This window comes from Hippoglossus hippoglossus, chromosome 14, assembly GCF_009819705.1.
Source record: "Hippoglossus hippoglossus isolate fHipHip1 chromosome 14, fHipHip1.pri, whole genome shotgun sequence".
NCBI lineage: Eukaryota > Metazoa > Chordata > Actinopteri > Pleuronectiformes > Pleuronectidae > Hippoglossus > Hippoglossus hippoglossus.
Genome location: NC_047164.1, coordinates 21,321,888 through 21,349,843, shown reverse-complemented (window position 1 = coordinate 21,349,843; position 27,956 = coordinate 21,321,888). Strand labels below are relative to the sequence as shown.

Below are 27,956 nucleotides of genomic sequence, written 5' to 3'. Positions count from 1 at the left end.
GTGAGGGGGAGGAGGTGTAGTGCTCGTGCTCGTGCTCGTGCAGTGATGGGACCTCAGTCCCGTTAGCAGACACCACAGCCTCCTCCTCCTCCTCCTCCTCCTCCTCCTCTTCTTCCATCATGGCTCCCTCGATAGACAGGCAGGGATACTGGGGCCGGCCGACATCAACGCTGGACTGGTGCGAGGAAAACTATGTCGTGTCTTTCTACATGGCGGAATTCTGTGAGTACAACCCGAGAGTGTGAGCGACGCTTCGGGATGTTTACTGCTGCTTTACAGGAAGCGATCGCGCTGCGGCGCACAGACAACGTGAGGTGTGAGCTGGCAATAACGCAGTGTGTTGGTGTCATGGTGCGAGTCTCTCGTGGCGAAGTGGATTGGACTCCCAGCTTCAGTGTTCGCTCTCCCGACATGTTCGGAGCTAACCGGCCGGCTGCAGAGCAGGGGTGTGAGGGGCAGGACGAGGCTGCTCCTGCCGGGAAAACGCTGCAGCCTGCCGGGAGCGTTGTGTGCCACTCGTCCGCCTGGTCCGAGCTGCTCCCATAGCTCCGTGGGCTTTATGTCTTTCTGAGCAGCCTCATCACTCAGCCATCACAGATCCACATCTCAACACATGACCACACTCTGTAGGGGTTAGTTCATGCGTATCCCCCTCAGTCATTCTCACTTGTAGCTTGATAAAACATTTCCTTCCTTCTATCCGGGTGCCTCAGAGGCTGTCAACGAGAACTGGTTCATCAGGAACCAGTATCTTTTAGATTTAAACTCTGTTAGAAGCTCTACAGCTCAAACAGCTGTCTGTACACACAGGTCATGTGGCTGACATGCACTGACACATGCTCAGTGCTGGAGCTTTGAGCCCAGCTCCACTGGACAAACCACCCTGGAAACAATACTTTCAACCACTTCAGTCCTCTTAACATTGGGAATGCAGAAGAAAGTGTATTCTGCTTTCCACTGCAAACCCTGTGTTATGATCTCATGTTTATTATTCATATTCCCTGCATATTTATTATAGATTCAGTGCAGAAGTTGAATGGCACTCAGTAGAGCACCTCTCTCTGAAATTCGCAAATAAAATGTGATAACGTAAAGAAATTGGAACAAATTTGCACCAAAACTGAGTTGCAGTCCATCCCTCTTTTACTCTCTGTCTACTTACAAATCCAAACTAGAATTTCACTCCGTAGAGCACATACCTCCACCATGTTCCAACACAACTGCAAGATATGAGTCCCTTAAATGTGCCTGATTATTTCATCAAGATCCTGGGAAATTGGTGGAAATGTTGACAAACACCCAATCTCGTCAATGTTAAAGAAAGTAAATAAAAGTTCCTATTTTCGCCCCCTGCTCGGGATCCACCCCAAAATTGAATGGGTTCTTCGCTGACCCACACCGCACCCTTCCACCAAGTTTCGTGGAAATCTGTTTAGTTGTTTTTGTGTTATCTTGTTCACAAACAAACGGACCAACAAAGGTACAGGGGTGAAAACACAAGCTCCTTTGCAGCTGTTACTGAAGATAAAGTGTTGAGTGATATTTCACTGTGTGTTGAGGAGTCCACCTTCCATTTGCAGTTGTCATGTTGTCGAAGTGATGCAACAGTTAGTGAAAGGTGAACTCAAGCCAAGTGGGCGAGAGTTTAATTACAATACTGCTTTTCATCTTCTCTATGCTTGTCCATGTTAAAGGGGACATAGCATGCAAATTCCACTTTGTTAGTGCTTCTACAGGTTAATGTGGGTATCTGGCATGTCTACCAACCCAAAAACTCTGGGGAAAAAACACTCGCGCGTTTTGTTATAGTTCCTCTAAGTCAGAAACGTCATGCTTGAGCGACTCGATTGCGCTTCCTGGGTATTGTGTCGTAACAAGGAACTGGAAGTCTCCCTACATGGTCTTGGCCCACCCCCCACCTCATCCCCCCCCGTCCCCCCACACTCGTTACTTCCGGGTTTACACCGGAGGCAGAGAGGCTGCGAGGCGCAGCGCCGTTCCCAAGCACGCAGCCGGGCTGTTCACACGGGACGAGCATTTCTCCGCTGGTCAGCCCGCGATTCACTCACATGTGGCATTTGTCTGGATCGTTGGGACTGGGAGGCTGCAGCAGCTGCTCGGGAGCGACCGCTCGCTCTCCCGTGCGTGAGCTGGAATTTGTGTCAGCGCCACACAGCCAACAGTGTGGAAGACTTCCGCAGTGTTCAGCGCTACTGTAACCCCCGAACCCCGACATTCAACGGGTACAACAACAAGCGGAGAAAGCAGAATCGCGGGCTGACCTTATATATACAGTCTATGGGGCTGACCAGCGCGGAGAAATGCTCGTCCCGTGTGAACAGCCAGGCGGCTGCGCGCTGGAGAACGGCGCTGCGCTGCCTCGCAGCGGTCTTCCACACTGCCAGCTGTGTGGAAGACTTCCGCAGTGTTCAGCTCTACTGTACGCCGGGTTACAGTAGTTACGCCGGGTTACAGTAGTTACGCCGGGGTACACCGGACGCGGAAGCGCCGCTGCGAGGCAGCGCAGCGCCGTTCTCCAGCACGCAGCCGCCTGGCTGTTCACACGGGACGAGCATTTCTCCGCTGGTCAGCCCCATAGACTGTATATATAAGGTCAGCCCGCGATTCTGCTTTCTCCTGCTTGTTGTTGTACCCGTTGAATGTCGGGGTTCGGGGGTAAATGATGGTCTTCATAGCCCCCCCCCCCCCCCAGCCCTCTCTTTCTCTCTCTGTCTGCTTGTGTGCTTGTAGTGGATGGGCAGAGGGGGACATTTAATTATGTGATTGGGAAAATTAAAACTCCAGGACAACAAGGGGAATACAAAGTATGGGATGCATATTTGATAATTTATATCATATAAAATATGTAATTTATATCGTTTAAAATCATGGGGGGAGAGGGGGGAGGGGGGAGCTGGCTCATTAGCATTTAAAGGAACAGGCACTCAAAACAGGTCACTCTGTGGAGGGCTGTTTTATACAGGGTAAAAAGGGTGCTGTTTTATATGATCCTTGTGGTATAAGTATGTTACAGACATTTCATTAAGACCCCAAGGAACCATATCAACTTGTGGTAAAATGGGCATGCTATGTCCCCTTTAAGAGGACCTCAGTCACACATTTCATTTTCTAACCCCTAACCCTAACCTCGTAAAGTACAAACTCTGAGCCTCCACCTGTCGAGCGCACATTGTACTGTAGTACTACTGTGAATGAAGCATACATGTATCTAGGATACTGACAGTTGAAGCGTTAGTTACCACACGTTACACACGGTGGCCGGGCTGGATAATTGTTTTAGAAGAATTGTTCGGCATTCAAATGGCGATTCAGGTTACAATGGTTGGAATGTGGCATTGTGAACGAGGAAAAGAGAAACCGCCAAGACTTTAAGCCTCATCTGATGTGAGCTTTTGTGCAATATCTCTCTTTGCAAAACAGCAGCACACGCTGAGGGTTGAACACACAGACACAGGGGGATGTTATAGCGAGTCTCTGACACTGGAGAAAAGCGTCTCATCCCCATGAAAACGAAACATTCCCATGCTGTAGTATGCTTGGTGTGCGTGCATTTGTTTTCAGGAACCAAAGTCCACACATGTCACTCCTAGGACTCTATCAGATACCTGCAGATAAAGAGTGGAGGCGGTTGTGAAATTACTCGTCAGCAGGATTAGTGATAAAACTAATCGGCATCCGGGGGAGCTCGAGTGTTGTCCACGCCTGAGTTTACACATCACCACACCCAGGACGAGCAATGTCAGGAACAGTGTGGAGCTGTTTTATCAGGTGGGCCTGATGGTGTATCAAAGGTAAATACAGTGACATCACTTCAACCACAGGCTGCCCATACTTATACAAACAGAACAAAGTGCAATACAACATAGTGCAACACATGGTTCCACAGTTATGACTTGAACGCACACATATTATCATTAGTGCTTAATCTACTGAATATTTGTTTCATTGGTTGCTTGGTCTTTAAGACGTTAGCAGTTTCACAATAAAGCCCAGAGTGAGTTGATCATGTGTCTTGTTTTGTCCAACCAGCTGTGGGGAACCTACAGATATCCCTTCAGCTAAAATACAATACTCAGATAAGGAGATAATTTGCATAGTTTAGAATCTGGAACCAACAAAAAAATTTGTTGTACAAGAATAGAAAAATGGTTGCAGGTCACCCATCATTTACGCACTGCATACTTACATACAAATTCAAATAACCCTATATTTATGTTTTTTTCCCCCTATCTTAATTCAAGAGCATGGTCTTTCAGTTCATGAGCATTTTCTTCTGCACTTGGATTTTATTTTTTTTGGTGCAACAAATCTATCAAAATTCCCCAACCAATAGAATCCCAGGTGTGGTGTTGCCAAATGACAATTGTCGTGCCCTCATTGTGGGTGCGTTAGGTTTATTTGTTTGAGAGTCTCGTACGGGTGGTTCCTTTAACTGGGTTCTTGCACTTATTTGCTGTGACTGTGCAAATCAGTCCAAGCTAAGCTTTTTCAGAGTGAGGGCTGGATCTTGAGTGCAAGCTTTGTAAAATCTGAACGTGATGTCCTGCTCTCTAAATGAAAGACCACACTCTGGTATAAAGAGAGGGAAGAAAACACATATATTAAAGGTTCAGTGTGTAAGGTTTAGGTGAAAGGGATCTATTGGCAGAAATTGAATACAAAATAATCCTAGTGATGTTTTCACTAGTGTGTTTTATCTAAATTGTATGAATTGTTGTTTTCTTTAAACGAGAACAGGTTACAGGTATTTAAACATGTTTAAATACTTTAGATTTACATCGGGAGTGGGTCCTCTCTACGGAGGCCACCATGTTTTTTACAGTCGCCCAAACTACACCACCTAAACACCTTTTGAGTTTTTATGACAACTGAAGGCTACCACAGGTTCTCTTTCATGTTTGGAAGGGGAGGGTGAGGTGAGGGGTTTTCAGCTGCAACATGCAACTTCACCACTAGATGTCACTAAATTCTACACACGGAACCTTTAACACTGGTACATAGTTAAAGTGATAGATGCACAGAAAATCAAGTATTTCAGTTTAAGTTTGTTTACTTGAACAAACTGCACCAACCGTAAATTGTTGGTGGCAACAAGCATATGCACTGCACAGCATGCACTGCATGACCTGCAGTGCAGTTATGAGGATTCTGTAAATTATCATTCATGTTGTTATGGTCATAATCTCACATGAAGCCCAGGCTGCCTCACCGAACTCTCGCTGCCACCATGTCACCCGATCACTGTGACATTCTTATTGCTTCTGATATTTCGCAGGTCGTATCATCTGGCTCTAAATCATATCTGGTTTCTTTATGTACAGGGAATACTGTCAGCAACCTGATTATGATCCTTCCTCCCATCTGCGGGGCCATCCAGACATATCGTGACGGCCTCGAGTTCCGCTACATCTGCTCTTTCCTCGGACTCGCAGGTTAGAAAGTTGAAAAACAACTATGGCTCCATACATTAGTGACAATACTGAAGCCAACCCTGCTCTTGTTTACTTTTAGTGACTGTCAACAGTTGCACAATTTTATCTAACAATGCCCTCACTTCATATTGCATACATGTGAGAATGTCTTCACATTTCGTTGGTCTGAATGTTTCGTGGGGTTGTGTCTCACCAGCTGTTGGTGTTGGGTCCTGGTGCTTCCACATGACGCTGCTGTATGAGATGCAGGTGGGCCACAGTGTTACAGTCAGATCTAAATGATATGTATCTACATCATCCGTCTATTTATCTATTACTGATACCTCAATTTCTTGCTGCATTTTGGAAATATGAGGTCAAATATCTATGACAGAGTTTTAGGGCCATTTAATGGCAAAAGAAAATCAGATATTTTGACAATAAAGTGGTAATTTTACAAGAGAAAAGTTGAGAATGTAGTCTATATGTTCTTTTTGAGGGGAAATATCAGCAATATGCGTGCTATTCAAGGGGTTTCATAGATTCTCCAGAAACAATTAAATTGGTTAAAAATTTGGGACCCATAAGAAGTGGAACTCCGGCGAGCACAGGTTCTCCCTTTAACCTTTTCTAAAAAGATATAGCTTTTTTCATCCTCATAATATTATGACTTTTTTTCTTGTTGTATAACAACTGTACTCTTGTAATATTACAACATTGTTCCTCGAAATCGCAGCAATTTTCTTCTCTTCATTCGGGCCCTAATACTCTGCAGCTTAATGTAATGCTAAATGATGCTATAATAACATCCTGTGGTGATGTACTCATATGTTCTCTCTGTATTCTCATTTGCAGCTACTGGACGAGTTGCCAATGATTTACAGCACTTGTGTCTTTGTCTACTGTCTGTAAGTGGCTCCACTCTCACGTCTGATGGAGAATAGATTTAGTGTGATCGTGCATGTAAACTGAACCAGTGACTCCCTCGCCGATCATGTGTCACATTTCCAAGAAAGTACAGTGTGCCGTCCTCTGGTGTACTGGATGTAAAGGATCTATTGATTCTAAACTGGACGTGTTCCTCTTCCCACTTCAGCTCAGCTTGTTATTTACTCACACATTCTTTATGGTTATTCAATCTGAACATGTAAATTAAACATATTTCACATGTTTCTTTTTTTTTCAGATATGAGTGCTTCAAAGAAGAAAACAGAATTAGTTTATTACCTATTGCACTATTAATAATCTTCAGCGTGTCAGTGACTGTGGTGAGTCTTCACTTTCATCCATTTAATAAATGAACCATAACATCCATCATGTCCCCCTGACTAGTTCCTGTGTTTCTGTCTGGCAGGTTTACCTACAGTGGAAGGAGCCAGTGTTTCACCAGGTAAGGGAGGGCTCTGTGTTATCACCTGGCTCGGATTGCTCATCGTTAACTGTCAGGGCTCAGTGTGCCTTAGGTCATTTCTACCTTGTGCAAACATTGGGCTTTCCAACATAGCATGCCACATTGTTTGCTGGTTTAATATGTTTATTGGTTACACATACAGGGTATTTAACATTAATGTAGCAGCCAACAACTATGTAAATATGCATTGGAGTAATGGCATCCTGAGCAGAGAGTGAAGTCATGCTCCTACCGTGTGTATCTCTGTGTGCGCTTCTCTGTTCTTTGCTTTGGTTTCGGGTGCACGTCCATGTCTCTCTCCCAGTGAACCAATTGGTCCCCTCCACATTTGTAAAGAGAGACGGCTCCAGCTCTGATCGTTATAGCAGGGATGATAGTGATAGGCATACACACCCCAGTGGACGCATGGTGCTGTTAAACCAAAATCTCTGCAGCTTATTTTTTCACACAGGCTATGGGCGACACACAGGGTGGAATGATGCCAGCCATGCTAACTGGCTGGTAGCTGCCATGCAGGCCCACAGAGAGAGCTTCAGGCGGCAAGAGGGAGTGGGGCCCAGAATTAACTTTTAAAATCAAACATTTACTGTGTCTCACACGGAGGCTCTGGCCCTGGTCAGGAGCACCAACCCGCTGATGAGGTGGGATTTTACCAGTCTGCATGGCAGCTAGCTGGAGTGTTGTTTGTTGACTCTCCTTCACACAAGGTCACTTTGTTCAGTTGTACTTCTGGTTGCCACTTTCACTGGGCTTTTCAACATCCACAGACTGTATACAAAACACACGGCTGAGAACAGAGTGGACACCAGGTGTGACGGATGAAGCATTTGCTTTAGTCCGAGCGACTGGTGCATGTACGGATAGTGAATACAAAATCAATATCATATATGTGACCCTTATCAAGTCAGTTATGCAAAATGCTAAATTTAATGACATTTTATTACCTCTGTCTTTGAGGTTATGTTTTCATCTGTTTGTTAGTCAGCAGGATTATGTAGAAACTACTGGACCGATTAGTATGAAGCTTGGTGACAGGATGCATTATGCGTCAGGAAAGAAATTTCGGTGTGGATCCGGATCAAGGAGTTGATAAAGGAACAATTTGAGATTAGCTTTTCCTTTCTCAGTGAAGAATTTGTGGATCTTGATGAAAACTATCAGCCATGTGTAGGGAACTGATATTTATGAGTTTGTGCAATTTCGTTCCCAATAAAAATCCAGATATAGATAATTAAAATGTGGTTTCATGAGGGGACTGTTGGGCCTTGGTGGAGGTATATACTCTGAGTGGCATTCTAGGTTTATAGCGTGTTACAGATCAGCTAAGTATTTGTGAAGGTGTAAAATAAGTCATGCTCTCTTGTTTCTGTTTTGGTTAACTGTTGTTGTCTTGGTTACGCAGTGTTTGAACCCCTATGGTTTGTACCTGCAGAGTCTCACATTGTGTGTGTGTTGCATAACAACAGTAAGGACAATGTGAAAAAGCTGCTTATGTTTACTCTCTGGAGGTGACTTTGTTTACTAATGACAGAGCTCCATGGTGGTTCATAACAAGACTGATAGTGTTCCTGACGGAGCACAGTGAGACAACAAACAGACTGGATTCAAATGGTAACTTGTGAATGATGAGAAACAATGGAGTGAACATGAATTGAAAGTTCAAGCTATATCAAATGATGCAGGTTTCAGGTTTCATTTATAGAACGTTTTGAGCTGTGAGTCCCGAAATACAAGTGCCTCATAATGTACAAAAAAGAAACACTTAATCAAAGCATTATTTTGTTTTAATCCTAAGAAAGAGCAGGGATCAAGAAAAACCAAAAACAATCAACTTGTTTATAAAACAGTTTAGAGCGTTAGGAATAGGAGAGTTCATGTATTTTGGTTCGCTGGGGGTCACTATGTGCTCCCTGTGGCGCTGAAGCAAAGAGCAGGGAGGGGAAGCTGCAGACAGGGACCTGTGTAAAGGGGGTGAACTGACCTTGGTAATGATAGAGAAGCAACGCAGGGCGGCCTCGTCACAACTTCCACTTAGTGAGGGAAGAGAGGATGACGATAATCCTGCAGCATCATCTTTGCACCCTCTCCGGCTCCTCAGACACGCCTGTTATCAGCCCCCTCCCCAGAGTGGGCCGGCATACTTAAGGATTGAGAGAACGAACGTCAGGTGTTAAAGCGTCACACGGCGGACCAGCTCTTTTCGCAAAACACTGAGGTAGTGGATTCTTGGCAGTGTTTCACAAGAAAAAACAAAATGGAGGAATAGTCATGCAAATGAAAGCATAATTTTGTATGTTTTTTGTTATCATCTGGTGACTGCTCAGATTCACATGGGTCATCGCGTTGAGCTCCGGTGACCTGATGAAAATGAGTAAATAGTCAAATGTTCTATCTGTCATCCACCAGTCCTCATTGTGTTTTAGAGTCAAATAACTGTCCTTTCTTTTAGGTCATGTATGGAGCTCTAGTAGCTTGTCTAGTGATGCGCTCCATCTTCATTGTTACGTGGTGAGTTTTCCAAGAGGGGCATTAGAGTCTTAAGTATCTCAATATCAAAGGAAGTGTTTTTCATTATTATTCACGTGCTGAATGATGTTGTTTGTTGTTTCTGTTTTGAATCGTAGGGTGTACCCCTGGCTCAGACCGCTGTGTTACACCTCCTTAGGTATCTTCCTGTTAGGATTCCTACTGTGGAACATTGACAATATCTTCTGTGACTCATTAAGGTGAGGATTTACAAAGTTTAATATCCTCCCCATAAGAGCTGTGGTTTGGAAAATGTTCAAATCAAGGATCAGCAATATTTACCTTTATGTGGCATCACAACATTATTTGGATGCATTTTTCTCATAGTAAGGACATTACTCAAGTTAACTCAAAGTAATGTCTTTGCCTGGAAATGGACCAGCTCATGCACTACTCATTTACATAAGATACTTTAACTTAATTTATTTTATCTATGATGCGTGCTGCATGTACTAAGTATTAGTAAGTAAGTAAGTATGTTAAGTGTATGGATCCCCATCGCGTCTTCCTGGGGCCCTGAATAAGAAAGAGTATTAGGGCCACTTAAAGGGAAAATAAAAAAATCTTAGATTTCTAAAATAAAGTAATAATATTAAAAGCATTGAGTTATAATTTTTGGTTTTGTGTCGTGTTAGAGAGGGAATATCAGAAGATCTGTTGCCTTTCTTTATTCACATAGTTTGACTTTTTTCTCACAATCACAGAATTTTTTAATTCATTATGGCCCTAATACTCTTTACCCTCACACTGTTCTCACACTACACTAGAGTCTCATACTATACTATACATTTATTCCATTTGTCAACATTATCTCTATCTCAGAGCCAGCAGAAAAACACTGCCCCCTGGTGTTGGAGTAGTAACACAGTTCCATGCCTGGTGGCACATCTTCACAGGCCTGGGATCCTACCTGCACATACTTCTCAGGTAAGCTTCTCTTTCAGGAGCAGGTGATAGCAGCGGCAGTGCGTTTTGTTGTGGTTGTGATGGAGATGAAGAGTTCAATGTAGACGTGATGCGCATCAAGGAGACCAGAACAATATACACGTTTACAGAGTAATGTGAGCAACTGTATCCCTTAAGTCCGAAGATGTCTCACACAGCATCCCAACTCATCTCCTTCCCTCCCCACCTTGCATCACCCATTCCAACAAGGGATACAGTTGTTATCACTCTCTATGTAAGAAATGAACATCATTTTAGATGCTTCAATCTAAACCACACATGTCTAAATCATGTCCTTTCGTTCTGTCCCTAAGAGTTGGAGCCTCTCTGTCTGGCACATTTGAGTTAGATATGAAAGTCCCTGAGCGAAGACGTGACAGTTTACAGCTAGTTTTCTCTTTATCTATAACTTGGCCTTGGGTATTGCTAGGAGGGAAGGGAGAAAGTGTTGACAGGCTCTGTTCTCCTAATGGTAAACAAATAGCAGATGTGCTTTGTGAGGATGCTCAAAAGTTCCTCAGTGTTGGGGTGGCTGTGGATGAGGGGTAGAGCGGTTGTCCTCCAACCAGAAGGTCGGCGGTTTGAAACCCCAGTTTTCCCCATCTGCATGCTGAAGTGTCTTTGGGCAAGATGCTGAACTCCAACTGGCCCCTCATAGATGTTGAATGCACTAATTGGAAGTCGCTTTGGATAAAAGCGTCAGCCAAATGACATGTAATGTGAGTTAAGTGTTTGCTCTTTTTCAGCCTGCAGTTCAGGTCAACCTACCTCCAGCACAGACCAAAAGTAACGGTATGTGTAGCGCTCAGCCTTTGCACATATTCCAACTGTTTTCATTCCTTCTCGAATTCAACTATATTTGTCCTGTGCTATTATTGTTCAGTTCCTGTGTGGAGTTTGGCCCACGTTGCACATTGAACCACAGAAGATGAGCTGAGTTAAAGGGACGGGCAGCAGCTTGAGGATGGTGACTGCCATAATCCACACACCATCGGCACAGGGACCTGCCAGTGCTCGCTGCTGGGAGCTCAGCCACCAGGCAGGGGGCAGGTGGACCCTCAGACACCACCCCAGGGAGCCTTCTGTTCTGCACTGTGGGGATTTACTAAGTACAGTATAGCACTGATTCCAAGTGGAAGAATTTCCCTCATCAATCATGACTTATTAGACTAGATTTTCTGTATCTTTATTGTAATTTCATTTCATTTTCAGTGCAAAAATGATGTGTAGTCCACTGCACTGGTAACTGTTGAATATTTCATAGTGGTTAGCTTGATTTGAGTTTGGGAAAAGAATTCACATTAGCTTATTAATCGTGGTATGTTTGATTCTGTGAATGTTTGAATCCCCATTAGCCCAATGATATCAAATAGATCCCTAAGCTAAAGTTTTAAATAAGACTATTGCTTATGTGTAGTTTTAAAAGGAGCTGAAGGAGCTGTATCAACAACTCAGTGTTTTCATATCCCTTTTCCAGGAGTCTCATATTGTGTTTGTTTGTGCTCACTACATGTGGGGTGACACTAACTATCAGCCAAAACATCTAGTCTAAAGTAGGGCTGTGTCCCAAAATTAAATATCTGCAATGAGTATATTACATTACGTTACATTTCATTTAGCTTTTATCCAAAGCGACTTACAATAAGTGCATTCAACCATGAGGGTACAAACCCAGAACAACAAGAATCAAGAAAGTACAATTTTCTTCAAGAAAGCCAAACTACAAAGTGCTATAAGTAAGTGCCATTTAAGTGCTACTAACTTTTTTTGTTTAAACTAAAGTTTAAAAAATAATAATATTTAGCATATAGCCCTACTTCTATCCGAGGAGTGCAGTAGTGATACCAGAAACCTTGTGTAGCAGCTCCGTGTTTGTGAACACGCACCGTGCAGCCCAGGTGTTGTTCAATCATACAGGCTTCATTTTTTTATCAACATTTTCATATAAATACTGGAAATCTTCTTTTTTTTATTTTGCTGTTGTTGCCATAGTCGCTCTGGGATTTAAAACGTTCATGTAATTATACCTCATTAAAAACAAACTAGAAATGCAGCGCTTACATAAAGGTTTGCTACTAAACGTCATTGCACTGACTTTTCACTTTTGTTCAGGACCGGGTTAAACTTTGTTCAGCTATATGGTGCGGAACAAAGTTTAACAAGTTATATTAAATCTGTATTACATCTACATCCTTTATGTAGTTGTTTAAGTTCACACAAGTTCGTGGTCTCTGAAGGACCAAGGCCCGAGAGCCACTTTTCAAACCCACAGGGATTTTGTGTTGAGTTTTGTGTTGAGTTATTGTATCAGAATTACAATCAGCTTCCATTGCGAATGTGTTAGATGTAGAAACCACTTTGTTGGGATCTGACCAGTGTCTATTGAGTGGGATCAAACATCAGTGGAAATGCACCATGTCAGTGTGTCTGTAGTGTAACTGGAGCCATTATCACTGGTCAGATTATTACAGCTGATGAGTTCGGCTCACATGGACGGCAGTATGAGTGAAGATGTTGATAGTTGAAACCCAGCGACCTAAACCAGCTTACAAAGATGAACTCTTTACGAAGCTTTTTTTTTATTATTATAATAGTTGATAATCAAGGGACCAAGTGCATGTAAGGAACATATCTGAGTGATGCATCTTATTAAGCTGCAGGGAATGAAGCACTAGACACAACCAGTTCCGGGAAGCTTACTCTCTCCCCTGCTTCCTTTACTGTCACAACACTGAACAGTATTGTGTCCCGATCTTAGGATTACTTGATTTAAATCAAAAGTTTTGAAGTCATTTTACCTACAGATACAAAACTCCAACATCTCCACAAAATATTGCTAGATTTTATTTATTTCTTCTTTTATTAATCGACAATGTGGCATCAAGTTGAAGAGTCGAATGGCACATGAACACCTTGCAGAGGTGTTGAACAGTCTCTGATACAGCCACTAGGTGGCATAAATATACAGTTTATTTCAGACATTGCCAGGCAGATAACCCTACCTATAGCGACTGAGACAAACACTAATGATCTGAGGCCTGAGTTTTCATGTGCTGGATCTGTGGTGGTAAATGAAGGGCTTTTTATTTACAATTTTTGTTCGGTACTGTGAAATCGTGGATATGTGGTGGTAACAATAGAACCTGAGGTCACTGGTGAACTGGAAGATGCACAATATGATCACTGTATGAAGACACGGCATGTATTATCTCCTCCATTGATTTTCATTATTCATTCATACAAACCTTGTCACTAACCTGTATATGCCTGAGTGTAACAGCTGCTTAGAGCCAGTGTTGCTAGCATTGAAAAGCACAGAAGTACAATGTATGGAAGGGAAGTATTAACGTCTCTGTGTGTGTTATCACAGCTCATCAGCTGTCAAAGAGGGTGCCTTATTGCTATCCTTGCAGTGTAATCCAAGTTGCCTTGATGTTCGTGATAAACCATTGAAGTTGTTGTCCTTTGTGTTTTGCAATGTGTCCTTCCCCCCTGGTTATTAGCAGTGAAAGCATCAGGAGGTCGAACAACAACAGCTTCGAATGCAAAGTGTGTGCCTGAGTCTTTGGCCTTCCATTCATTTCATGTGTCCAACAGCTTAGTTACAGGTCGTTCTACTGATGTTAACTGTAGTTGAAATACTTATTATACTTATGTGTTGAGGCCAGAAGAGCTATTTTATTTTAGCTGAACTTTGTGTCAGTCTTTGATGATGCCCTGTCTTGTCAAATAAAAGGAAAATGTTTCAGACTGAAACTGTATCTCGCTTCGTGTTTGTGACATTTTATTTTCTGCTCACAGCAGCCACTAATGACAAATGTATGACACAGAAGGACGTATTCCCAGAAATCATTGCAATACTAACATATGACTCACAAATTCTTAATCAGCAGTTTTGTGCACGTTATTATAGACAATGTTATCTTTTATGAGGGATTAAATTGACTCATTCAACGTGAAGGTGTGGCAGTCGTTTATTGGTAGTGGCCCAAACGCTCCAGGCACTGGCATCCATCAGAGTGAGAGGAGTGTCAATGCTTCCATTAGCTCCTCTGACTCTCATGTATGTTGGTAGTTTTCCTGCATTTGAACTAGGAAATATCTGGGTAGGGGGTGATAAACAGTGGCTTATTTCTAACAGTGTCAGTTTATTGAGAAAAGAGCTGAGGTAAGGTCAAAAATATCCAACCTTTGGAGTCATGTCTCAGTGAGCAACATTCTGCATTTATTCACCACAAATATTTTCAGGCAAGAAAGAAACATTTAAAAATAAATATTATATATTTTACTGTATTGTAGATACAAATGTTTGATTTACTTCACCTGTTATATCAGTTTCTCTAGTTTAATATATTGCCTTCATGCTAAACTTCGAAGCCACTTGCTAAAACATTTGGTTTTGTCATGGCAGCTTGGTGTTTGGATAGTTGGAACAGGTCAATAAATATGTACGGGTCAGGGGTCTCACACACACACACACAAACACACACACACACACACACACACACACACACACACACACACACACACACACACACACACACACACACACACACACACACACACACACAAATCCATCCATCCATCCACTAATACTTTGAGGGTCACAGGGAGCAGGAGCCAATCTCAGCTGACCTTAGGCTAGAGACAGGCTATACTCTGGACTTGACACCTGAGACAAAGTACAGAGACAAACAATCATTCACTCTTGGATGGTGGGAGGAGGCCGGAGTACCTCGAGAAAACCCCACACAAACATGGGGAGAACATGCAAACTCCACACAGAAATGCCCAAGCTGAACTGGGATTCGAACCAGTTCTTTGAACAGTGCTGACCACCACACCACCATGCTGCAGCTATGCTTATTAGGACTTTGCATTGACTTCCATTCTTTATGGACAGCCCAACCAAAACCCTATCCCTAACCGTAACCATGATAAGTTCATGCCTAACCCTAACGTCTCACATCTTTCCCTGAGTACAGTACACAGTACTCATTGCAAAGTTCCCCATTGCGAGGATAATAAAGGACTTCTTAATCCTTAATCTTGCCCCTTACATTAAACAGAACCTCAGAAATGATGTTTTGCCCCATTAAGACTAGGCTTAGGTTCCTATGAGGACAACTGGACCTGACAAGGTCAGCTTTTGAATCATACATCACTGTTTGTCTGTTTGCAGGATTACGCAAAAACTATTGAACTAATTTTCTTAAAACTCAGAGGAAGGGTGGGGTATGACTGAAGGAAGAACCCATTACATTTTTAAGTGAAATAAAACATGCGTATACAGTATATTTTTTACTTTCATTAACATGGCGAGATTGGGCCTTAGCCTTCTGAGGGCCCTTCTAGTTCTTTAATAAAGTTCATAAACTGGATAGTGTGGATCAGACCTCGGTAAACTTCCTCTCATTGTTATATCTCCATCCTGCTGGTGTTACAACTCACCTCAGAGGGTAGGTTGTGACAATGCAACTCTTTGTATTTCACAATCTGTGACTGTGTAGTTAGCGTCCAAGAGGGTTTTATTGGTTGTAGACTAATATATGTATCAAGGTTTGACACGAATGGCACGAAAACCACGAAATTACTACCATCCCTGGTTTCCTCTACTGGGTGCAGTTCAGAGCTTCCTGTGGCTAGTGTGACCAAACATCACTGTTTTACAACAACATTACTTCACAACTTACTCAGCAAACCATGCAACCCACTGCATATGCAGAGATTGAGGAAACGGTCACCAATTTGAGGAAGTGCTGATTACATTTTCTATCATTTCATCGCCACAAACATCGATAAAACAAACACTGTGGGCTTGTTCCTGAGTCAAACAACGTGTCTGTTGTGGACTCAGCTCAAAATATACGTCACCAGGACTTTTCATTCAAACAGTTAGTCACTGGTTTTCTTGTAAAGTCATTGAGTCCCTCCGTCAAATGAGTCACAAGGAATTGCTCACAGGTTCCATAAAAATGCAGTGATATATTGTTTGCGTTGTGTGTGCAGTAGAGCATGATGGGACACAACGCTAAGATAAAGCCTAATGACAGAACACAGGGAATAAGCAATATATATCACAATATAATGGTACATTTTCATACTGGTTTTATATTGTGATACATAATAATATAACATGGAAATAAGTTGCACAGGGCAGTGAGTGAACATACGTGGGTTATTTCCTTATCACCTCTTCAGCTGAAACCTACTGAATATATATACTTCTCACATATTGACTGGCTACTGACATAACAGGGGAACAACGTGACAAGAACAACCTGAGCATAAAGTCACAACAAGGAGATGTTGTGATGCATCATTTCCAACAGTATTAGGAGTCAAACCGTGATGTGCAAACTCAAGCAGGTAAACAGACGTGCTCTGACACGTACAGCTGTGTATTACTCGACTGCAATTGTCCTCACTCAGGGTCTCCGGGCATCTTTCAGTGTAGTGTGAGAAGAGCAAGTTTTGACAAAGAATAATTACAACATCCAAAGGCCATCCTGCATTCCTCTCAGGGCCTCGTACATAAACACTGTTTCGAAAAAGGCACTCGATGCCGAGTGTTACATAAGGGCTATGGTGTTATGAACACACACATCCTTCCAGTGTCATATCATTTTCAGCAGCATTTTGATGTATGGTATGCTGTGAAAACAGAACTGTCATACCACAGTTCCAGAAAATGTCATCTTTCTGTGCACACATCAATCAGACTTTGCCTTACACACAAACACACACTGTCAATCAGAGGAATCCTGGAGCTTACAAAGACATTACATTACATTACATTACATTTCATTTAGCTGACGCTTTTATCTAAAGCGACTTACAATAAGTGCATTCAACCATGAGGGTACAAACCCAGAACAACAAGAATAGAGAAAGTACAATTTCTTCAAAAAAGCAAGACTACAAAGTGCTATAAGTAAGTGCCATTTTAAGTGCTACTAAATTGTTAGTTTTAAAAATGTTATTCAAGGTATAGTCGGAAGAGGTGTGTTTTTAGTTTGCGGCGGAAGACAATAAACTCATTGTTTAAAGCACACAACGATGGCTTTTACGTGTCAGAGTTTCTGTAAAAAACACCGACACACACATTTTGACACAACGTGTGTTGATGTGTTGAGAGGAGGAGGAGGAGGAGGAGTAGATCGTAAATTAGGTGACCAATCTGTGAAAATCCCTAGACTCCCACATATAAACATATTCCACAAGGAAAAAATAAAATACGTTGTTTATATGTGGGAGTTTTTATTTTGAGTTGCATTTTCCTGTTTATCAGTATCTGCACATGTTGACCAAAAGGGGGAAATGACAAATGGTTAACGCTATGCATTTATGCAACACATTTAGAGCAGTGTGCAGAGTCATGTGAAGTCAAGTGTAATCATGCTGAAAAACCCCCCATCAGACATCATCTGGGAGAGAGAACTATCATTGTAAATCAAAACATATTCTTGCAAAACAACTGCACTTCGTTCATATAATGTTACAGGGATGGGGGTTTGGCCTGCAGGGACAACCGCAGCAGTTTGTGAGTCAGTGTCAACATATGTGTAATAGAGTCTTAATGAGTGTCATTAGCAGGTTTTTCCCAGTACTCCCACTTCATTTGACTCAAGCTCTGTTGTACCTGCTGGAACTGGTGATCAGATTGTGATCAGTCACTGAGGTTATGACCTTGCTTCAGGTGTAAAACCACTTCAATCACAGCGAGTCCTCGTCAGCGCTGAGGTGACTCATGTTGGGAATGCCAGAGTGTCTCATGGTCTGCTGATGGCACTTACTGAAACACTGCTGGTTCTGACATCACTGGTGAAGTTTTGGCACACCTTTGAGTAGTTGATATACTTTTTTCAAAAATAGAATCTAGGCCATATTAAGAAAAAATGTATCCATAGATTTAGAGTATAATGTCTTAATATTCTGAGGGTTAAGAAAAAAAAAAATCGTTTTGTTTATCAAGCTCATTGAAACAGAGAAACAGTGAAATCCCTTCTACTGCGCAGATTGAAGTCGAATACCAATACCAACTTCCTCCAAGTCCATCTGCTTCTTTCTTTGGAAAAGACTCCTGCTACTTTTGATAATGTGGAGCTGATGTGCTAAAAGTATTTTGTTATTTGTGAATCCTTTACTAAAGTATAACTAAAGATGCTTCACATTCCTCATTTTGACACAGGCGACAGGCCGATCTTCTGATATTCCTCTAAAAGGACACGTAGCCTTACATGACTTTACTCTCATAATACTACAACTTTGTTCTCATAAAGTTACGACTTCTTGTATTATTACTACTTTATAGCCTAAATACTCTCTTGTAGATGGGTACATTGATGCTGAGTGTATTTCACTTTAAGGTGTCTGTTTATTTATATTTTTTTCTACCAGGTTCCCGCTTTAGTTGCTGGTTGTTTTTAGAGTAATCATAGAATGTAGAAGGTTTGATTTAGTTCACATGCACATATTCTTAATAGTATAGGTTACTTTAATGGTGGACATTTGTCTATAAGGAGAACTTGCCAAAGGAGCTGCATCAGCTTTAGAAGTGCAGCTGAAAAGAAGTGGAAAACGTTGTATAAAGCCTTTTGTGGCTCCAGAGGAAGCAACAGAAAATGGACCTGCTGGTGGCGTTAGTGTAGAAGTCTGAGGATCACCCAGGTCAGTAGAGTTCATTGTCTAGGGACCATGAATATCAAAATTTAAACACAATCCATCCAACAGTTATGGGCTCATTGTAGTTTGGAGCAAAATGGTGCAGCAACCGCTTGATATTGCCAGACAAACAGTGAAATTAAAAATTATTACATAAATTGAAATTAAAGTAAAAGCGTTTTTTTTCTATTCACATTATTGTGGATTCGTGGATTTAATGCTAGAAACACAGGTGTGTTCCACCTTTTATGCTGTCTACATGTCTCGGATCAGTTTTGAGACAACATAAAGCCGAGTACTGCGTCACACTCACAGTATTGCATGACCCTGTCTGTAGTGTGCATCCTTGAAGTTCACTTAAGGATGCACACTTGCAACATTCTAGACCTGAGTGAAAAAAATCCTTGTTTTGCTTCTGTTAAAAATGTGCCCATGTGCCAGGATCAATAGGATGCAGAGCAATAAATCTGCATTTTTCCCACCTTGCAGACAGTAAGACAGTAAAGATAAACACTATAATTTATTTATGTCTGTAGGCTGTGAGCCAGAGTGCCTATCTGAGTTTTTAACCCGGCAATTTTCTGCTGCCATAATATAACACTGTAATAGTTCATAACACCTCATTTATGCAAATCCACTGCACACACCTGTACAGTAACTACATGTTATTACTAAACATACACATGTATACATACACACACACACACACACACACACTGTATCACAACAATGTGAAACTCGTGTGCATTAGTGAAAGAAGTGCAATAAAAGCTCAGCTCTCAGCTGACTGAGAATGTGGTGCCACTATATTCACCGGTCAACACATGAGTCCTCCTTCAGGTGGACACGTGCATGTGTAGAGAAGAACGACTAAAGCTGCTGGTTGAATCCCAGGGTCATTCTGAAGTGTCCCTGGGCAGTGAAGCCAACTGTCTAAATATGGACAGAAGAGCTGGATGCATGTGTGCATGACTTGTTCTTCTGCTTTGACTGGTTGCAGTGAAAAGCACTCTATAAATTCATTCCACGAGGGAATCTACAAATGCAAATTGTGGTTTGGGTAGTCAAATGAGGGAATATTTGTTATAAGAATTGTGTTAGACTTATCGAATCAACACTAAGAGGCCTTGAAGCTGTTCTGGTCGCCCATCACCTCACGAGGACACCTTATGTTGGTTTCTCTTTTAATTTGTCTGTCTGACCCATTAACAAGATCATACCTGGAAAAAAACAAATCCAAATTTCATTTCTGTAGCATTCTGTAGCTCTGCAGTTCCCATAAACCATGGAGGGGATCTACAGGGAGTGTTTCCTTTACAAGGTAAGTATTCTGATCAAATGTAAACATATTAAGAGCAGAAATGCTGCTAATAAGGCCAGTCAAGACTGATTATCTACTCTGAGATCCTTTATGGACACTGTTCTGAGATATATTTTGAAGAGACATTAAAGAAGACCCCTGTTATGTGCGAAGCCACCTTGCAGTTCTTGTTTGGACAGGAGCAGTTAATTAACAGGTGGTCCCCACTGCAGCCCTGCACACAGCCCTGTGTACCAGCAGCAGCACAAGTCAGACTAACTCGCTGGGACAAACCTGAAGATGCTCTGGCTGAGACTCCTGACTCTCCTGATGCCCGGCCTGGCCCCTGGGACGGGCCTGCCTGTCCGAGGCCCACATCTTCCTGCACAACCCCACGCTGGGCCATCTGAGGCTGACCAGGAGTTTGCAGAGGTATTTGTGTCTTTATACATGTCATACAAAACCTGTTTGAAATAAAGTAAAGACTTAGATTTACAGGTCTATGTGTGGTGTTTTATTTCTGCAAAACTCACTCTGGACAGCTTTACCGCCCCATTACCTCAGCCTGGGAGGTATAATAGTTATTTTTTACTCTAGTTAAGTTTCCCTAAAAGCTTCTTTAATGACCATTGACCCAGGATGCACTACCAGGAAAATACTGTATAATGCAAATGTTCCACCGGCTTGTAGAACTGTTTCTGTGATAGAAGATAATACATCTAATGTTCTTACTCAGAAATTTTTTTCTCTGGAAGTTCCTTATTCCCTGTGAACGTCTGCCAGGGTCTGCACAGCCAACCTTATCTGGTGATAACAGATACATAACAGCAGAGAGAACTGCAACCACACAGAGTCGCTGCTATCGCCACAGACCATCAATCCTGTGATTAAATGTCGGATTGGCGTTGCAATGACATTGATTAAAGTTTTCCATATTTAACTTAATCAATTTATCATAAATAATGATAATAATGGCTTCGTTAACTGAGATCACAGATTTGGATTTTTCATTTATTTTTTTAAACTTTAAATGCTATATTCTGCAGATTGTGTTTGGTTCAACACTCCCAGGAGTAAAACTGTGGTCATTTCATAGGCCTGGATATTGAAAGTCAATACATTCTGAAAACTGACGGCAGCAAGTCTGTCACATCAAGTTGTTCAAACTGTGAAGAATCGAAAAATGGTATTTAATAGTAATTCTTATATGTTGTTTGATCAAATAGTCCCTTATTTGAATTCTCCAACTTAACAGTGCATTTTATTACAGTAGAGTCCTTGTTTGTCTAACATTAATTTCATATTTTGCTAATTGAAAAAGTTCAAATGTGTTTATATTTTTCAAATACACCAATATCAGCCCCTGCTGCTAGTTTTTGAATAGTTTATTTATTGAACCTAAAGTAGTAAAATCATATTTAATATAGGTTTTATTTGCACATATTTTGTGTGCATAACATTTAACAGGATGATTTGTAGATATGCAGATAAGAACATGTGATGTGTACTTAGATGGACTATTATCAATAATACTTCCAATACAGAAGTTATTATTATTATTAACTTGTTTACCCACTCGTTGCTTTTCTGTGTTCATGGACCATATTACACATTCTTGTCTCCAATTATCAGCACTCGTATTACTGTGAGTGAAGACAGTAAACAACATCTGGCCATTAAGAATACTGTACAAATATTTACAGAGCTGCAGGCTGCACAGTCTTTATGTGTTGTGTGGCTGCCGCAGCACCTACACTCACGCAAGTACATCACAGCGTACCGTTATTAAAGGTGGGAGAAAATGTTTGGAATGTTTACAGTAAAGACAGTTTTCTGCTGACTGACTGACTGATCATTTTCAGGAGTATCTCAGGCACTTTTACGACCACCGGCCTAAACCAGAGAGACAGAGGAGGAGTGTAGACTCAGCTGGAGATGCCGAGTGGAGGAGTGGACTCTGTGATAAGCTGCAGAGCATGCAGCGCTTCTTTGGGTTACCTCCGAGCGGAGAGCTGACCAAAGAGACTCTGGCAGCTATGAAGAGGCCGCGCTGTGGTCTGTCGGATGTGGAACCATTTGGAGACACAATCCGATGGAAGAGGAGCACCCTCAGCTACAGGTTAGAAGTGATCGTATACAGCAGTGCAGTTAAAAGGTGTGGATGGGATTTTTAGGTCCCATTAGGTCAAGTCACAGACTGCAGCAGTGCAGAGCTATAGCATCGCACAGGTTTTTGATTTGAGCTAAATATCAGCATGCCAACATGTTAACAATGACAAAAGGCGATCGACTCTTTTCCAATTGCCAGTAGGGGTTTGCCTTTCTGATTTTTACCACCATTGAGTATGTTCGAAGTTACGAACGCATTAAAATCTGAGGCACTCTCTCACCTGTCTTGCCAAATGAGCACGATCACCTGGGTGTCACGTTTCCATCAATGCCCATCGCCGGAAAAAAAACTGTGTTGACTGCATGAGTCATTTGACCTGGGAGCGAATGCTGATTGAATCCATTCCCATCGCAGAGTCAAAAGCCAGATGTTGGCAGGTGTTAGAGGGTTTTTTGACCATTGGATAAACACAACAAATCATTTTAATCGGAACAAATGAAGTGGTTGGCAGGCATACCTGTCTGTCACTAACTGACCTGTCTGCCTGTGCACACCCTGCCAATGCTCTCACGGCACATGACCAGAGTCTTCAGCCGGGGAGACATTGCCTACACTGTTGAAGCAAAGGCGATAGTCAGAAGTTAGAGAGCGAGTTACAGAAAATTCGGCTTCTAGCAGTTGTCAGGCATTGCACCTTCATATAGGCGTGGCTTTGAGGAGAGGGCTCAGGTACTTGGTTGCAAACTAAGTGCTGGATAAACTGAAAGAAGAAGATGAAGTACATCAAGTAGTAAAATTCTGCACCTTTGCCTCAGGATTGCTGACTCCAGCCTTCCCATCTCAGCCTCCAAGTTTCACAAAGTCATCAGGGCAGCATGGAAACTCTGGTCCAGTGTTGCACCGATGAAATTTCGCAAACGGAACAGGAAAGAGGCCGACATTGTCATCTCCTTCCACAATGGTGGTAAGCTCTGAAGAGATCTCCTAACACAAACACCTTTGCACGGCAATCCTGACACTGGCACATGTCATATACAATTTACATAAATTCAATGCTTGTGTTGCAGACCATGAGGATGGCTCACCTTTTGATGGCAACGGAGGAATCCTGGCTCATGCCTTTCTGCCTGGGTCTGGGATTGGTGGGGATGTACACTTTGACGCTGAAGAAGACTGGAGCTTTAATTCGACCGGTACAAGAGTGAAGAATCTCAAAAGAGACGTATCTCTCTCTTAAAGTGGTCTTTTGTTAACTTTGGAATTCAATTTCAATAAATATGCTTTTTTTGCTGAGAGTAAAGCACAGAGCCTGGAAATATAGCCTGGATGACTCTAAAGCTCACTATGAAACACAGGCCACAGCACCAGGCTACATGTTTTAAAAGGTTTGTACTTAGTTTCTTAATTAATAATGGATGTGTATTAGGCCTAATGTGCAATAGACCCATCAGAATGCCATCTACCACACCTGCAGCTTGGCTGATTGCTATTATAATGGTGGATCTGCCCCCACTTCTCTGCTTGTAAAAGTGCACAATCAGACCATCTGCGTGTGTAATGCACACATTTGTATATTTCTTTCTTGACCATGCCCCCTTAAGATAAAATTATAAAAGCACACTCGCTTTCATCTGCCTCATGATAGCAATGCGTCAACAATGCACCTGAGCACAGCTTATTTCAAGACCAACACACCCATGGGCACCCAGATTAGTGCTAGTGCTTTAACGGTCTGAACAACATGGGGGCTGGCGCTCTGAAACTTGCAAGTACATCGCTGCTTTGCATAAGGTTGTGTCAGATATATAATATGGTCCTCCATCCTTTTTGTTTTACCCATTAACCCACCCAACAAGTGTTTTGGTTGGGTTATATGGTTCCACATGTACCTACTCTTTATGTCAAGGTGGCTATGGGTTTATCTTAATAGAACTTAGTGGCATCCATCATCTCTAAACTACATTAATGCTTACATATGTCAGCTGCTTTGTGCAGCCTAACCCTCACTTGGCTTCTCTTCCTGCTCAAGGCTTCAACCTATTTGCTGTGGCAGCCCATGAATTTGGCCATGCTATGGGCCTGTCCCACTCATCTGACCCTGGAGCCATTATGTACCCAGCATATAACTTTGCCTCCAATTATGAGCTACAGCTCTCCTTCCGCGATGTTAAAGATATCCAACACCTGTATGGTGAGTTCAGCTGGTTTCACCGTATTCGTGAGCACCATTTCACTACTTGGATAGATTTGAATGCAGAAATATATTTTGGTTATTTTTTACACATTACATATTACAAATATTGCCAGTTTAGCTATGTGACACTTAACACATTAGTGTAGATGAGAATAATGTGTGTTTGATCACATTGCAGTAGTGTGGGAAAAAGCTACAAACCACAACATCCTCTATCTGTTTCATCATTATACTGCTGAAATTTGCTCAGTGACAGTGAAATAATTTGTCCAGTGTCAACAATTTATTTTGAAATCTAAATTCTAAGTTATATATTTCCTAATGCTCTGTGAAAATGTAAGCTACTTTTCTGAAATTTTAGTCCTTTCAGCTATGACTGGATGGAAAGCATTACAACACAAAAATGTTTAATGGATATATCATACTGCTTTCAGACAATTGAGGTTTTGTCTTGAAAGTGATCCTTGCATTTGCCATGCAGCTTTTATTTGAATTTACCTAAAAAGAAAATGTGTTGGGAAAAATCTAAGTGCAAGGTGTTGTTGTCTCTGTCAATAAGGCACATTTCTTTTTTAACTCGCCTGCAGGTATCAGTCCCAGTTTTGCTTCATTATTCTCAAAAAATCCGCCTCCGAGAACACCTGATAAATGTGATCCAGATTTGTCCTTTGATGCTGTAACACAGTTACAACAGGAGGTCCTGTTTTTCAAAGACAGGTATGTAAACTCTTCCAGTGTGTCTACATAATGAAGGAACCAGACTCACATCTGGTGTTTTGTTGGTCTAAGGATAATGAAAAAATAACTTCCTGACCTTTCAGATTTATGTGGCGCAAACATCCTCAGTTTGAGGAGACAGGGATCACTCTGATTACCAATCTGTGGACAGACATTATACCTCCCTTCTTGGATGCTGTCTATGAGAATTGGGAGAGGAATGTAAATGTGTTTTTCAAAGGTAACATCACAATTAACTTTTCTCCCCCCAAAAAATGGCCTACTTTATACCTGTGCATATGTAAGAGTAGTGTTTCTGTTTCAGGTCATCAGTACTGGATGCTGAAGCAGCTGAAACTGGAAGAAGGTTTTCCTAGAAACATCTCAGACTTGGGCTTTCCCTCCAGAATAAAATCTATAGATGCTGCTCTTCATTTCAGAAATGACCACTACACTGTCTTCTTCACTGGCCATGAGTGTTGGAAGTACGTACGATGCTACAGTCTCCTACAATTCTTTCCTTATTTCCAGACTCCTCTTATCTAACTCTAGACAGGGAAACTATTTTCCAAAATATTAAACTAATTTTACTACTTTATGTAATTATTTATGTAATATATTATGGGTCATTATTTATATTCAGTATTTTCATGTGGGGCATCTCAATACTTGGTATCATAAGCAGAAATTCTAAATTATCTTTAATAATTTCTTTCTGAACTACAGTTGTTGGTTAGTATTGGCCTAGCAGTGAACACAAAACTATTCTTCTGTAATGAAATGCAGTGTAATGTGGTAAAGAGCATCAGGCTCAGAGTTAAGCAAAGGCATGATTGTCAATAATTTAAGGACGATAACTAACCAAATGTATTACACTAATTTACCTCAAATGTAGCAATTGCAGTATACAAAATTTGAAAATGTATACATTTATACATTCTTGAAAATAAAACATTTCACTTTAGAAGCCTTCAGGGCAATTTTAAGATTACAGAGATTTAAGATTAAAGATTTGAGATTTAAGTTTAAGATTACAGAAATGTCTGAAGAATGTTAAGGCAATAGACAGAGCTTCTGTTGGAGAAGAGCCAAATGTATACAATATTGTATAATCGGCATATAAACAGATATGTAGTTCTGTGTTGGATTTGTACTATTGATTATTTAGATAGGAAATATTAAAGGACAGAACCCTGTGGTACTCCCCTGTAGTTGTTACATGGTGGGATGATCTGACACTATCACTGCAGTTTGCCTTATAACATTAGACTAATATAAGAACGTTAAGACAGTGTACTTTGTCAAGTCAAGCAGAGCAGTCAGCTGTACTCAGTCTTACCCTTCCTTGATAATTGTATCTGCATTGGATGGTTTGTGTTACTGTAGGTCAATAATAAATCTATAAAGGTTCATGTACAGTACTTATTAATTATATCCTTAATGCCACAGTTTTTAATGCAGTTGTTGAAAGAAGTTCACTTTGTTACGCATTAGCACTATGATGCTGTATATTGAGTAAACCATACAAGATGTTACCAGACTACTTCCTCACTATGTTTTGAGGTAATAACAATTTACATTTCCTGTGTGAGTAAAAACAAATGTCATGTTGTCACCGACTCAGCTATTTCTCATACAACGCGGGTACAATGATACAATGATATTGGTGTCATAAGACACAGCAGGAAAACTGTAACCATACTTACCCAAAATGTCCACCTGTCTGAGGAGTGTATTGTAACTGATAAGCAAGAAAAGTTCTACCCTGTTTCTTTCATGTACTGTACCCAGGTATAATGAGAAGCAAAAGATGATGGAGGGATCACCTGTTCTCATAGAGCAGCTGTGGCCGGGGATTCCAGCTCCAATAGATGCAGCTGTCTTCTATGATGGTAGTTTCATTACCTTCCTTCTCTGGATTCAACAAGTACCATGCATAGAATTTCAACAACATACTTAGATTCAATTAAATGCAACAGAAGAGATCTACTGTGCAGTTGTTACTGACTCTGTGGTGCTAGATTGATATTCAGCACAAGAAAGTAGTAGAATATTGAGATACAATATGTTGCGTTCCTGGCCAATAAAGCACAAGCATTACTTTGAAGAAGGATCTGATGTAAAAAAATGTTACACATTATATAATTTACAACATTATACTCTTGATTAACATTATTCTTGATGATGAATCTTGATTCCCCACAGGATTTGTGCACATCTTCAAGGGAAACGTTCATTATACATATGACTCTAACACCAAAAGTGTTGTCTCCACCAACCGTGCCAACGACGTGCTGGAATGCAACAGGGACCAGGAAAACAATGAAATACTGACGGAGAGGAGATGATTGAAGGGAGGTGCTCTATGAAGCTTGATGGTGATGATGCTGTGTATCTGCTGTGAGTGTACACAAGAAGAGTTACAAATCTGTATTCACCAATAACCCCAACGTTCCTATTAACCAACTGGGAAGTGTTGAATAAAAGGGAAGTGGTTGTGTGTCAATGTGTCATAAAATGTTTTAATAAGGGCGTATGTACCTTTACAGTTTTTTATGTTGTGGTCGTTTTTTTAAGTTAACACTAAAATGTGTTTCAAATGTCTTCACAGTGAGATAGAGTTTTTCTTAGTGATACTCAGGATCCTTCTACTCCAT

At 41.4% G+C, this 27,956-nt stretch overlaps 2 protein-coding genes across 3 annotated transcripts; both read left to right on the top strand.

Moving 5' to 3' along the window:
• The first annotated feature begins 31 nt into the window (after positions 1–31).
• On the top strand, positions 32–21,564 carry acer3 (alkaline ceramidase 3). Of its 2 annotated transcripts, XR_004616083.1 has the most exons (13): positions 32–222; positions 5,343–5,453; positions 5,650–5,702; positions 6,288–6,340; positions 6,619–6,700; positions 6,787–6,822; positions 9,293–9,351; positions 9,468–9,569; positions 10,192–10,296; positions 11,061–11,106; positions 11,198–12,182; positions 15,825–15,829; positions 21,552–21,564. XR_004616083.1 is itself a non-coding variant. In XM_034606892.1 (11 exons), the coding sequence occupies exons 1-11, from the start codon at positions 120–122 to the stop codon at positions 11,249–11,251; spliced, it is 804 nt and encodes a 267-aa protein (XP_034462783.1). In that variant the 5' UTR covers positions 32–119; the 3' UTR covers positions 11,252–14,066. The 2 variants fall into 2 exon arrangements, 1 of the variants encoding a protein (XP_034462783.1); XM_034606892.1 differs by lacking the exons at positions 15,825–15,829; positions 21,552–21,564 and having other exon boundaries at positions 11,198–14,066.
• On the top strand, positions 20,264–27,725 carry LOC117774850 (neutrophil collagenase). The gene is made up of 11 exons (XM_034607510.1): positions 20,264–20,299; positions 20,579–20,710; positions 22,141–22,397; positions 23,204–23,352; positions 23,456–23,581; positions 24,418–24,579; positions 25,170–25,299; positions 25,404–25,540; positions 25,625–25,784; positions 27,091–27,191; positions 27,505–27,725. Exons 1-11 carry the CDS (start codon positions 20,264–20,266, stop codon positions 27,645–27,647), a joined length of 1,533 nt encoding a protein of 510 aa, XP_034463401.1. The 3' UTR covers positions 27,648–27,725.
• The last annotated feature ends 231 nt before the right edge of the window (positions 27,726–27,956 follow it).

Coding starts and splice junctions, on each gene's coding strand:
- LOC117774850 (XM_034607510.1), top strand. CDS start 20,264: ATGGAGGGGATCTACAGGGAGTGTTTCCTTTACAAG. Junction 23,353..23,455: donor CATCTCCTTCCACAATGGTG/GTAAGCTCTGAA, acceptor CTTGTGTTGCAG/ACCATGAGGATGGCTCACCT. Junction 24,580..25,169: donor AGATATCCAACACCTGTATG/GTGAGTTCAGCT, acceptor ACTCGCCTGCAG/GTATCAGTCCCAGTTTTGCT.
- acer3 (XM_034606892.1), top strand. CDS start 120: ATGGCTCCCTCGATAGACAGGCAGGGATACTGGGGCCGGCCGACATCA. Junction 5,454..5,649: donor CTCTTTCCTCGGACTCGCAG/GTTAGAAAGTTG, acceptor GTGTCTCACCAG/CTGTTGGTGTTGGGTCCTGG. Junction 6,701..6,786: donor TCAGCGTGTCAGTGACTGTG/GTGAGTCTTCAC, acceptor TCTGTCTGGCAG/GTTTACCTACAGTGGAAGGA.